Source organism: Saimiri boliviensis, chromosome 16 (genome assembly GCF_048565385.1).
Source record: "Saimiri boliviensis isolate mSaiBol1 chromosome 16, mSaiBol1.pri, whole genome shotgun sequence".
NCBI lineage: Eukaryota > Metazoa > Chordata > Mammalia > Primates > Cebidae > Saimiri > Saimiri boliviensis.
In genome coordinates, this window is record NC_133464.1 from 7,014,369 (window position 1) to 7,028,064 (window position 13,696).

At 43.1% G+C, this 13,696-nt stretch overlaps 1 protein-coding gene across 1 annotated transcript; it reads left to right on the top strand.

The window, feature by feature from the left end:
- Positions 1-875: 875 nt before the first annotated feature.
- On the top strand, positions 876-12,966 carry LOC141581691 (uncharacterized). Its single transcript, XM_074387966.1, is given in 16 exon segments — positions 876-1,015; positions 7,057-7,147; positions 9,462-9,678; positions 9,789-9,864; positions 10,770-10,819; positions 10,822-10,937; positions 10,939-11,485; positions 11,488-11,572; positions 11,773-11,997; positions 11,999-12,245; positions 12,247-12,410; positions 12,412-12,527; positions 12,530-12,622; positions 12,625-12,696; positions 12,699-12,845; positions 12,848-12,966. Coding segments are annotated over 16 exon segments (2,505 nt in total).
- Positions 12,967-13,696: the final 730 nt, after the last annotated feature.

Genomic DNA, 13,696 nt, shown 5'->3' on the forward strand with positions numbered 1-13,696 from the left:
CCACCATGCCTAGCCTACTTAATTTTTCAAGATAAAATCATCACTAACATAAAATGAACACAGTAAGGTTTGTATTAACTCACTAACATAAGAGAAAACCATTAAGATGTTAAAACCAGTTCAAAAATAATTTAAAGAGTAGATATATATGTGGGCAATCAGTAACGCCAAAATAAATTCACTAATAGACACAAAATGAATTAATGTCCAATAGGGAAATAAAACGCAGTATTTGGATCATTTTATCTATAAGATAGAAATCAGCTATATTTCTACTGAATAAAATTCACTTGCTTTGCTATCAACAAGAATTATTTGCACTAATACCTTAACTTCCACCTCTGAGGAGTTTTTAAATGGCCTCGTCCGTAGAAAGGCAAAGAAATGTCCAAAGTCCTTTAAAATCAGTGCCCAGAGAGCTAGCTAAACCTACACTGTTCAATACTATAGCCACTAGTTACATATGGCTATTTAAAGTTAAATTAAGTAGGCAAGGAGTGGTGGCTCATGCCTGCAATCCCAGCACTTTCGGAAGCCAACGTGGGCAAGTCACCTGAGGTCAAGAGTTTGAGACCAGCCTGAGCAACACAGTGAAACCTCGTCTCTATTGAAAATACAAAAAACTAGCCAGGTGTGGTGGCACGCACCCATAGTCCCAGCTACTCGGGAGGTTGAGGCAGGGGAATCATTGAACCCGGGAGGCAGAGGTTGAGGTGAGCAGAGATCACACCACTGCACTCTATCCTGGATGACAGAGTGATACTCCGTCTCAAAAAAAAAAAAAAAAAAAAAAAGTAAAATTAATTAAATTAAATTAAATTAAAACATTAGGCTTTGCAGATGATGCCAACACTGGGTGCCCCTTACTACTAGCCATGGTCAACCCCACCATGTTCTGTGACGTCACTGTTGAAGGCAAGTTCTTGGGCCATCTCCTTCGAGCTGTTCGCAGACAAGGTTCCAAAGAGAGCAGAAAACTTTCCTTTTCTGAGCGCTGGGGAGAAAGGATTTTCTTGTGAGGGTTCCTGCTTTCACAGAATTATTCCAGGGTTTACGTGTCAGGGTGGTGACCTCACATGCCATAATGGCACTGGTGGCAAGTCTGTCTACAGGGAGAAATTTGATGGCGAGAACTGCATCCTGAAACAGACAGGTCCTGGCATCTTGTGCATGGCAAATGCTGGATACAGCACAAAATGTTCCCAGTTCTTTGCCTGCACTGCCAAGCCTGAGTAGTTTGGGAAGGCAAAAGATGGCATGATTACGGAGGCCATGGAGTGCTGTGGGTCCAGCAATGGGAAGACCAAAGAAGATCACCATTGGTGACTGTGGGCAACTCTAATACGTTTGACTTGTGTTTATCTTAACCACCAGACCATTTCTTCTGTAGCTGGAGAGCACTCTGCACCCCATTTGCTCACAGTAGCCTGTCATCTTTACACTCTCAGTGAGGTTCCCCGTGGGTTCCATGTTTTTCTTACTCCCTTCCATGCCTCTCTGGATTGCAGAGTTATGTTTATCATTATGAAACAAAAAAAAACAAATAACAATTGGCGAAGAAGAAAATCAGTTCCTCGGTGACAGTGGCCACATTTCAAATGCTCAAAAGCCACCTGTGCCTAATGGTTACCTTACTGGACAGGACAGAGGCAGAACCTTCCCAAGATTACAGAAAGTTCTATTGAACAGCACTGCGTAAAACAATAGCCAATTCTCCATTAAAAGGATACCCAGGAACACCCTCTGCCCATTTCCAAGTCTTTGATTATTTTTCTTGATGAAACAAAATAAGCAATGACAGTAATGATATGGAGTAGGGACACTGAAGGAATAATGGCTAGTATTTATTGAATACCAATGATATGCCAGGCATTGTGTAAGACAGTTTATCTAAATTACCTAAGTGGGTTTTCACAATTTCTATATATTACCTAATTGAGTCTTCACAGTAACTTGGTCCCACTTATTAGTTTAGGAGAGACTTAAAGGGATTAAAGTAATTTGAGGCTTCATAATTGAGACATTATTTAATGAAGCCTCACAGTAACTATACTTACTAGTTGGTGACTCAGATACTCAAAGAGATTTAAATACTTTGCTCAAGACCATGCAACTATTAAGGGGTTGAACTAGTATTTGATCTCACATAGGGTGCAGATAACAAGTATAAATAACAAAAACACACCTGAGAAACCTGGCCTCCCAGGTCTGCTTAAGCCACTGTGTCCCACTAGAGTATAACATGGTGGCCTGGCTACTGCAGGAGAATGTAAGAAGCATTAATCCCAGCCTTTTCTCTCTCTCTCTCTTTTAAAATTACTATTATTTCCATAAGGTTATTGGGGAACAGGTGGTGTTTGGTTGCGTGAGTAGGTTCTTTAGCGGTGGTTTGTGAGATTTTGGTGCAGCCATCACCCGAGCACTGCACACGGCACCCAATTTGTGGTCTTTATCCCTCACCCCCTTCCTGTCCTTTCCCTCTGAGGAGTCCCTGGTCTCATTCTTAGGCCTTTGCATTCTCATAGCTTAGCTCCCACTTATGAGTGAGAACATACGATGTTTGGTTTCCCATTCCTGAGTCACTTCACTTAGAACAATAGTCTCCAGTCTCATCCAGGTTGCTGCAAATGCCATTAATTCATTTCTTTTAAGGACTGAGTAGTATTCCATTGGATATATATACCACAGTTTCTTTATCCACTCATTGATCAATGGGTATTTGGGTTGATCCCACATTTTTGCAATTACAAATTGTTCACCCTTCTCTTGCATCCAAGGCTGTTGCTGAACCAAGCTCAGGGTATACTGTGTTCAGCCAGTCCTATTGTAGCACTTACACCACTGTGATATATTCCTCATGAAGTCTCTCTGTCTCTAGTTAGACCTTGAATTACTCCAAGGTAGAATTAGAGAAAAAATCCACTGATTTATATCCCACTGCCTACTACACAGCTTTTCAGTAATGCATATGATGGGCTCTGGACACACTACCCCAGTGTATGGCACCCTGGCATAATGAGTATCTTAAGCTGAAGAAAGCTGCAGAAGCCAGAAGATTTCTCTGACCTTCTCTTGCCCCTACTGTCCTGCAGCAGGTCATAAAACTAGCTAGCCTCTCCTTAATGTAGGTCACTTTCCTCCCTATACCCAGAGGAAAAGAATGCTCTTATTCTCAAAGACGCAATGACACTAAGAAGAATCTGAACAAACAGGTCTAAGTTTGCCCGTTGGTTACCAGTAGGTCGCACCTTTTGTCCCCTAGCCATACTTCTGTGTGACAGAAGTCCGTACAAATACACTTCTCCGCTTTCCTTTGGGTCTTCCTTTTTAAGGAATCTTGTGTGTTTAAAACAATAGATAAAGTTGTACGCTTTTCTCTTCTACTCTTTGTTTTGTTATTGGGAATTTCATCCCTGACTGTTGCAATGGGCGAGAAATATTTTCCTCTGCAACATTTGCTAGTAATATAATCTCTTCTATTTTTATATGCCTTCCCCCTGACATTATTCCATCATCTCCCAGGTTGCCCCACGCCAATATTAAAGAGTCACAGATGGCTGGTGTGAGCGTTGAAAATAGGTATCTTTTCTTTGCAACCTTGGTTCATGGCTGAGGCCCCGATAACAAAAGGCGGATTAACAAGAGAAAAACGTACAGGTTGATTTAAGCACTGCGTGATATGGGAATCTGTATAAAAAAATGAAGACCGAAAATAAGCAGGTGAACATGCTTATGTTTGATAAAGACAGTTGTGGAGCAATATGATTGGACCAAAAGTGTATGATCTAATGGTAATAAACTAGGAGAACTTAGCAAGACCTGTTTGTTCAGATTTTTCTCTATGTCATTGTGTTTTCAGACATAAAAACTTTTATTTACTCCAGGTGTAGACAGGCACCTCTGACATGAAGATCTTTTGACTTGCTTCAGGGGAGAAAGGCAGGAGAAAAGTCAAAGAGACTTTCCTAGGTTTATAGTTTGCTTCAAGGAAGAAGAGTGAGTGTGAGAAAGATGCTGAGTAGCAGAAGTGAGAAAGACCCGTTTGCTACTGCTGTTTTCTCAAATGCCAAGGTGCTATATTTTGGGGTAGCATGTCCTGAACTTTATCTCTGGGCAATTTGCTAGGTGCGTAATCCTTGCTTCTACTACTATTTTATTTTTGCAGCTATTGGAAAATATGGTAGCCCCAACTGCTGACAGGCATCAAATAGACCATCTCCATCATTGCAGGTCATGAAGCTGTGAGACTTGGAGGAAGTTAGTGAAGTTCTTTAAGGCTTAGTTTTCGTTTGTAAGCTGTGGACAAAAATCAAACCTATATTTCAAAGTTTGTTGAAGAACTTAATGAGAAAAAGCTTAATACAATGTAAGTTATATAGATCCAAGAAACATTATCTACTAATGTTGTTATTCTGAGTCAAAAAATGGATATTATTATAATTTCATAGCTTTTTCAATATTTGTATTAATATAACTTCTTTTTTTTTTTAAAGAATACAGGTGGACATGAAGAACTTGTTTTCAAGAATTTAAAAGAATAGAAAATTTAGCTAGCCAGGCATGGTGGTTCACACCTATATTCCCAGTACTTTGGGAGGCAGAGGTGGATGGATCACCTGAGGTCAGGAGTTTGAAACCAGATCGGCCAACATAGTGAAACCCCATCTCTACTAAATATATAAAAAATTAACTGGACATGGTAGCCCATGCCTGTAATCCCAGCTACTCATGTTGTTAGGAACAAACAGTTCCTCTTCAAAGGGTTTCAGTTTCTTGTTCTTTGTTTTATTCTAAAAAAGGAATCTTACCCATTCGTCTGTCAGCCCTCCCTATCTCTGCTGGGACTGAGCATGTCCAAGCATCTCCCATCATCTATGTAATCGTCCTTCTCCCTCAAACGCCTACCCTGGCCCGCTTGATGATGTCGACAGTACCCAACTGAAATTAGCCTAAATTGTGCGGTCTCACCCCAGCCCACAGGGGGAGGACACAAGAACAGGGTCTGTGTTACGGATAAAAACTGCTACCCTCCTTTGTTCGGGGTGCTCTCCCTTGCCTCCACTTTGCATGCAGGAGACACCCTTCTACAGAAGTAAATTGCCTTGTTGAGATAACTGTTGCCTGAGTGTCGGTTCTTTGCAGCACTGAGCACTTTTATCTCCAGCAATCTGTGGGCTCATTCAGGATTCCCATTCTTCTTCGGGAAAGGGGTCTCTGGTCTTCTCCCAGGGGAGACGCATCCCACTGCCTCATTGCAGTGGCCTCGGAGGCTAAAGATCGAGACCCCACCCACTGTGACGAATAAACCTGGACTCTCAGAAATGTGGGAAGGAAAGACTTGACTCCAGAAACACCACAGTGACCAGGGAACTCTGTGCATAGACCACGGTAAGAAAAGCCACGAGGGTGGCGAAGTATTTCCTTGGTGGTCAGGATATCTTGGAGGTTGAAAGAGTATGAATGGTAGCAGGCACTAGTGCTATGAGGAGTGAGTGAGTCCAATCTGCGGTTCCATGGTTACCTCATAGGCTAACGGGGGCCCTCTTGTAGGAATCCTGATGTTGTGAGTTATACAGTCCTGCCAATGCTAAGAGGAACCTAATTTTCCTCTGGGGAGGTGGCCAGAGTAGACAAAGTAAGAGAAGGGTGCAAGGAATCTCCAGCAGGTGGGGGCTAAATGATAGGCAAGAAATCTTTAGTATGAAAGACTGAGACTTAGCGAATCTTTGGAGGACAGAAATGGCCAGCCAGAGACCTCTAGTAAAAAGAGGCTGAGCCACACCCACTCTCAAAGAACCATCCAAAAACCTCCAGGAGGGGAAACACGCCTAGTGAAACAGGGAAAGGTAAAGACAGGGATAGACAGATCTCCTCATATAGTCCTTTAGGTCTCATGCTAAAATACAGGAAGGAAAATGAAAGGGCTAGGCATAAGAAGGAGCAACAGATGATAAAATATTGTTTCATTTGGACCAAAGAAGCCATCCTCAAACCTGCTGTCTTCTGGCCAAAATTCAGATCAAATGAAGATTGGGTCTATCAACTTTTAATTCAATATGTGAATGACAAAAGTCCAGTCTTGCAGGAAGAAATAGACTATACTCTGCTGGAGAAAGGACCTGTTCTCTTTTCCCTAAAGATTGCAGGGGAAGGATCTGATTTCACACTCTCCAAAGTAGGTGTGATGAGACCAACTCCTAGGCAGAAGGATCCCAACACTTGGGACCCTCTAAACCACCTTCCCCCACTTAACTCCCCGCCCTTGATCTATCCCCTCCCCAGACAGCTCCCCAGGTGGTTGCTGCAGCCCTGCACCCAGTCCCAGATCCTTCTCCTACTCCAATTATTCTTCCTCATTATCACCCTAACCCTTGGGAGTTACTGCCACCCATGAGTCTCCTCCTTGTCAGCCTAAGTATCCTCCCCTCGAGGGACCGCAACATGGAGTAGAGCAATACAAAAAGGACATTCAAAATCTTCCTTTTCCCTCTATTTCCAAGGAGTCAACTCCAGCTCTCTTTCCTTTAAGAGAGGTGCCCTAGAGAGGAGGAACTATTGGCTTTGTAAATGCTCCTTTGACTAGTTCAGAAAGTTGAGATTTAAAGAAAGAACTTAAGCCACTGCTGGATGACTCATACAGGGTAGCAGACCAAATTGATCAATTCCTAGACCCTCAGTGGTATACCTGGGGCCAAATTAATGTCCATCCTGGGTATCTTCTTCTCAGAGGAGGGAAGCGGGATGATTTGTAGGGCTGCTATGACAATTTTGGAGGGTGAACACCCCCCTGGCCAAAGTGTTCCCACAGCAGACCACAAATTCCTGGCCCAAGATCCTCAATGGGATAATGACAATGCAGTCCACTGGGAAAACATGAAAGATCTTAGGGAAATGATAATTCAAGGAATTCGGGAATCAGTGCCCTGAGCTCAGAATCTTTCCCGAGCATTTGACATACAACAGGAAAACGAAGGTGGCCCCATGAAATTTTTAGAAAGACTAAGAGAATAAATGAGGAAATATGCAGATTTAGATCCAGAATTTTGTTATTAATAGCTGGCCAGACGTTGCAAAGAAGTTGCAAAAACTAGAAAACTGGAAAAACAAGTCCATGGAGGAACTCTCAGGGGAGGCTCAAAAAGTACGTGTAAGTAGGGATGAAAAAAGCAAAGCAAAAAGCGAAGATTTTCTGGTAGAAAGCACCAGAGGTCAAGCTCAAGCCTACATCTGCCAGGTCTTACTGAAAATATGAACCAGGAGGGCCACAGAACTTAGATGCCTGTAGGGAGGGAAAGCTAACTCAGTATCCTAAGACTCTGAAAACTGAAAAGAGAGACAAATGCTACAAATGTGAAAGATTAGGTCACTTCAAAAAACAATGTCCTGAGTGGAGAGAGGAAAAAGAAACAATCCCACTCATGGAATTTAAAGAAGAACAGGGAAGTCAGGGGTTCTGCCTCTTCTATCTTGAGTCCCGCCAAGAGCCCTTGATAAATTTAGAGGTGGGACCCAAACAAGCTTGTTACCTTTCTAACAGACTCAGGGGTTGTCTGCTCCTCTGTTCGTTTTGTGCCCTCTAATATGAATTGTTCACTGGAAGAACTTCGAGTTTTAGGAGTCAAAGGGGAAGGATTTAAATCCAAAGTTTTAGAAGAAAAAGAAGTCAGATCTGAAACCCAAACAGCAAGCATTAAATTTTCATTACTCTCTGAGGCTGGGACAAACTGGTTAGGGAGAGCCCTGATGTTAAAGTTAGGTATGCGGTTGCATGTCAGCACAGAATGATTCTTCACTTCGTTAAACCTGCTTACTACAGCAGAGGAAAACTGCATCAGTCCTAATGTGTGATCAAGGGAGGGAAGTTGAGGGAAGCCACAGGTCCCTCCAATTCACATACAGTTAAACATTCCGGGGAAATAGTGAGGAGAAAGCAATATCCAGTTCCCTCAGAAGGCAGACTAGGTTTAAAGCCTGGAATTGAGAGCCTTATTGGAGATGGGCTGCTTGAACCCTGAATGTCTTCCCATAATGCCTCTTTATTACTGGAAAGAAGTCAGATAGGTTATATCGGTTCATGCAAGATCTTTGAGCCATTAATCAGATTATCAGAACTACTCACCTAGTGTTCCCAATCCATATACTATTCTCAGCAAAGTTCCATATGACCATCAGTGGTTTACAGTAATAGATCTGAAAAATGCCCTCTGGGTATGTCCTTCAGCTGAAGATAGTTAGGGTATATTTGCTTTTGAGTGGGAGGATCCTCACTCAGGGCAAAAACAACAGTACCATTGCACAGTCTTGCCCCGAGGAGTTAAAGATTCTCCTAACTTGTTTGGCCAAATTCTTGAGCAAGTGTCAGAAAAGATGAGTAACTCAAAGTGTATACATATGCTCCAGTATGTAGATGATATACTAGTGTTAGGGAAAGCCGTGGAACAAGTATCTGGCTTTTCCATCAGCCTTCTCAACTGTCTTTGTGGAGAAGGACTATGGGTATCAAAAGGAATGCTCCAATTTGTAGAACCTGGAGTCGAGTATGTAGGGCATTTAGTAAGAGCAGGCAAGCAGAGAACAGGACCTGAACAAGGTGAGGGAATTGTGTCTTTGCCCCTACCTAGCACCAAACAAGAGCTCAGGAAGTTTCTAGACTAGTTGGATAGTGTCACTTGTGGATTGATTCATATGCCCTCAAAACCAAGCCTTTATAGGCTAAGCTTACTCAATACAAACCTGATCTCCTCTCTTGGGATGATGAGGAAGCCTACCAATTTGAGAAACTGAAACATTCACTCGTAACTGCTCCTGTTTGAGCCTTACCATCCCTAGGGTTGCCATTTCACCTTTTCGTCAATGTAAGGAAAGGGAGCATTTAAGGGTGTTTACTCAAGAGCACGGGAGCCATAAGCAGCCTGTGGCCTTTTTATCCAAAGTCTTAGACCCAGTGGCTTGTGGATGGCCTGAATGTACCCAGGCTGTAGCAGCTGCTGCTCTGCTGGTTGAAGAGAGGAGAAAAAATTAACCTTTGGGGAATAATTAAGTGTAAACACACCCCAGCAAGTTAGGACTATATTAAACCAAAAAGCAGGAAGATGGCTCACAGACTCAAGAATTCTAAAGTATGAAGCTATTTTGCTAGAAAGAGATGACCTCACTCTCACTACTGACAGTGCCCTTAACCCCGCTGCTTTCCTGATTGGGAATCCAACCCCCAAAGATCCTGAACATAATTGCTTAGATCTCATCAATTACCATACTAAAGTTAGACTCGACCTAAGAAAAATTTCTTTTAAGACAGGCCATCATCTTTTGATCAATGGCGCTTCCCAAGTAATTGAGGAAAAAAGGCATAGAGGATATTCAGTTGTAGATGAGGAGGAACTTGTCAAAATAGAATCTGGAAGATTGTTGGGTACAACAATTGGTCTGCTCAAACTTGTGAATTATTTGCCTTAAATCAGGCTCTAGAATATTTACCAACGCAAGAAGCTACCATCTACACTGTCTCCAAATATGCCTTCGGAGCAATACACACTTTTGGGAAAATTTGGACTGAGCGAGGTCTTATGAACAGTAAAGGCCAGGACCTTGTCCACAGAGAATTAATTAGCCAAGGATTAGAAAGTTTATGGCTACCAGAAGAGATAGCCATGGTGCCTGTGTCTGATCATCAAAAAGGTGCCACTTTTCAAAGCCAAGGGAGTAACCTGGCTGATCGAATTGCAAAGCAAGCTGCTACCTCTCAAAAAGCACCCGTCTTCCCCTGACTCCCTGTCCGTTTCCCTCAGCTGCAGTTCTTACCATTTCTCCCGCTGAAAGTGAAAAGCTGGAACAACTAGAGGCTGAAGAAAACTCAGAAGGGAAGTAGGTGTTGCCAGACCAGAGGGAAATATTTTCCAAACCACTCATGAGAGAAGTCCTGGCCCAACTACATTAAGGAATTCACTGAGGACCTCAAGCTCTGTGTGATGCAGTTCCCAGAGTCTATGAGTATATAGGACTTCATACTTCAGCAAAACAAGTTGTGGATGGCTGCCTAATATATGAGAAAACTAATATACGAGCCCTAAGGAAACAATCTTTTCAGGGCAGAAGCCCGGGATTAAGGCCATTCCAAAGCACTCAAGTTGACTCTACTGAAATGCCCCTACTAGGTCACTTTAAATACTTATTAGCAATAGTAGACCACCTCCCTCAACATAATACCTTGGTTTGGACCAGCAGACAACATTGACTCAGACAATGGGACTCGTTTTACTACAAATATTATTAAAGGGCTTACCCGAGGTTGAGAAATCAGTGGGAATATCATACCCTGGCATCCATTCTCATCAGGAAGAACAGAAAGAATGAATCAGACCTTAAAGAATCATCTAACTAAGTTAATTTTAGAAATTCGGTTACAGTGGTCTAAGTACCTCCCCATTGCTCTACTCAGGATTCTAACTGCGCCTTGAAAAGACATTGGCCTATCCCCTTATGAAATGCTCTGTGGACTGCCAAACTTAAGTTCCACTAATGATATTCCCACTTCTGAGACCAAAGATCGATTCCTTAGGAACCACATGCTTGGTCTATCTTCTACCTTATCTTCCCTTAGGACTAAAGGTCTCTTGGCGCAAACCCTGCCTCTTGAGTTTCCAGTACATCAGCACTGGCCTGGAGACTACGTCCTCATTGAGAGCTGGAAAGAAGAAAAACTTGAACCATCCTGGGAGGGACCGTATCTAGTTCTCCTAACGACTGAAATGGCAGTCCGAACCATCAAGAGAGGCACACCCATCACACCCGAGTCAAGAAAACGCTGCCACCTCCATGATCGTGGGCACTGTCCCAGGGGAAAACCCTACCAAACTAAAGCTAAGAAAAATTTAACTCTCTTTCATCTATTCTATTTCTCCTTCTTCTCTCCCTGTTCCGTTGCTGGCCACCTCGTTAACTAACGGAAGCAGATGTGACTCACCTCAGATCATTACCTCTGATGCTTGTTTAGTTGTGCCTTGTGGGGATGTCCTAAACCACAGACAGCTTGCAGCAGCAGAGAAATACCTCTGCACCTCCATAGCAGATGCTTCTAAATTGTTTCGGTACCCGTTTTGTCATACTTGGGAGTATGTCATTTGGACCGCTCAAAGTCAACGCTGGGTCTCTTTGGAAGATTTTCCGCCAGCAGTTCTAAAGCCCTATCTCCATTTTATCAAAGGAAGTGCCCCTCCCAATTGTCAACATAACCAATGTAACCCAGTGCAAATTTCCATCACCATCCCAACTTTTCGAGATTCCTCCCCCATCGTAAACCGTTTCTGTGGCATGGGAGAAGATGTCACAGGAAAAGATCCAATAGGGTTTTTCGAGTTGCACCTCATTGCACCCCCATCCCTCACATCCCCACCTCTATCCTCTTCTCAATCTGCTAACCAGACTGTCTTCTCATCGCCACCTAATGACAGAACCAAAGTGGCTATTGTAGAGATTAAAAATTTAAAACAACATTGGCAATTGAGACAGGATATCAGGATGCAAATGCCTGGATGGAATGGATTGAATATTGTGTTCACACTCTAAACCAGGCGTCCCCAAACTTTTTACACAAGGGGCCAGTTCACTGTCCCTCAGACCGTTGGAGGGCCACCGCATACTGTGCTCCTCTCACTGATCACCGATGAAAGAGGTGCCCCTTCCCGAAGTGCGGAGGAGGGCCGGATAAATGGCCTCAGGGGGCCGCATGTGGCCCACGGGCCATAGTTTGGGGACGCCTGCTCTAAACAAAAGTGACTGTTAACGCTTTTGTGTCCATAAGGCCAAAGTTGTCCCCTTTCCATTTGGATGGTCTTCTGACCAACTGGGTGTGAGTTGTATGGTGGCTCCTTTCCAAGACCCCGGAGTCTGGGGTAATGAATTCTGTCGAATTCGCTCTCTGCCATTCCCTGAAGTTCAACACCCTGTGGTGCAGCCCCTGAGAGCCATCCATCCTCCATCTCCCGAGGCTAACTTCACACCTCTCATGACAGGGAGAGAATTTGGCGTCTCTTGGAGACTTAAAGGGATGCAGTGAGCTTAAGTATTTCCAAGAGCTTGCCAACCAGTCTCCCCTTGTTCATCCCTGAGCTGATGTGTGCTGGTGTTGCGGTGGACCACTACTGGACACTCTGACACGCAGCTGGAGGGGCACTTGCACTGTGACCCAATTGGCCATCCCTTTCACCCTGGCATTTCATCAACCAGAGAAAGGGAAAACACAACACCCGTGAAACAAGAGAGGCCCCTCGCGGATCTTTCGACTCTCATGTTTACATAGATGCAATTGGAGTCCCACAGGGGTTACCTGACAGATTCAAAGCCTGAGACCACATAGCTGCAGGACTCGAATCATTATTTCCATGGGTAACTATTAATAAAAATGTAGACTGGACAGCGATTTATTAATTGTACTAGGGATGCTGTCAAAGGAAGAGCCGAACAGTGAGGGCCTCCTAGCTAGATGGCTTGGGAAAACAGAATGGCCCTAGATACGATATTAGCAGAAAAAGTGAAGTTTGTGTTATGATAGGAACCCAATGTAGCACCTTCATTCCCAACCATACAGCCCCTGTTGGAACAATTGCAAAAGCTTTACAAGGTCTTGATCAAATGAATTAGCCACAAATGCCAGAATAAATGACCCCTTCAAAGGATGGTTAGGAAAATGGTTTGGTAAATGAAAGGACTCATGGCCTCTATTGCTACTTCTTTTGTAATCGCAATAGCTGTGCTTATTCTTCTTGGATGCTTTATCATACCCTGAGTTCATGGTCTAGTCCAAGGACTTACAGAAGCGGCTGTTACCAAAACCTTCCCCAGTTCTTCCCATCTTATACTGATAGATTCTTTCTCCTAGAAAAACAACAAAGCCTAGTCATGTTAGAGAAGTTTGAAGAGGAAAATGTATCAATTCAAGAAGGGGAAATTGTTGTTAAGAACAAATAGTTCCTCTTCAAAGGAACCAACTGCTGCTCTCCCTTGTTCTAGACCTTCTCCTTGGCCTCTGCCTTGCATGCTGGAGACACCCTTCTATAGACGCAAATTGCCTTGCTGGGAACACTTACCTGAGTGTTGGTTCTGCTTTGCAGCACCAAGAACTTCACCAACACTCGGGAGGCTGAGGCGGGATAATTGCTTGAACCTGGGAGGTGGAAGTTGCAGTGAGCTGAGATTGCACCATTGTACTCCAACCTGGGCGACAAGAGTGAAACTCTGTCTGGAAAAAAAAAAGAGAATAGAAAATTTAATAAAGGAATGATGACAAGACTGTATCATTGTGATCATCTAGAACACCTACCTTAATACATTTTCTCACAGACATGTACATGTATAAAACTGTCCCACACTGACTATCTCAGTGACAAGACCAATGGATATCCGTGAAATACAAGAAACAATGTGATTACATGAAAATTCTGCTGAAAAACTGAGCTATTTGTTGCCTAAAAATACCTGACTTTTTCAGCATTTTAATTTATGTTTTAATTTCTTTTTTTAATGAGGACACTGTGGAGGTATGCTTTCTTTGCTTTAACCAGAGTGGAAATGCCTTGTTTATTTTTTTCTCCCTAGATGTCATGGTACTGTTGCTTAGATTGAAGTGAGGAGAAAAAAAAAAAAAAAACAGGAAGGAGATGAAATGAGAAGGCAATCAAATCAGCAGCTGAGCTTTAGG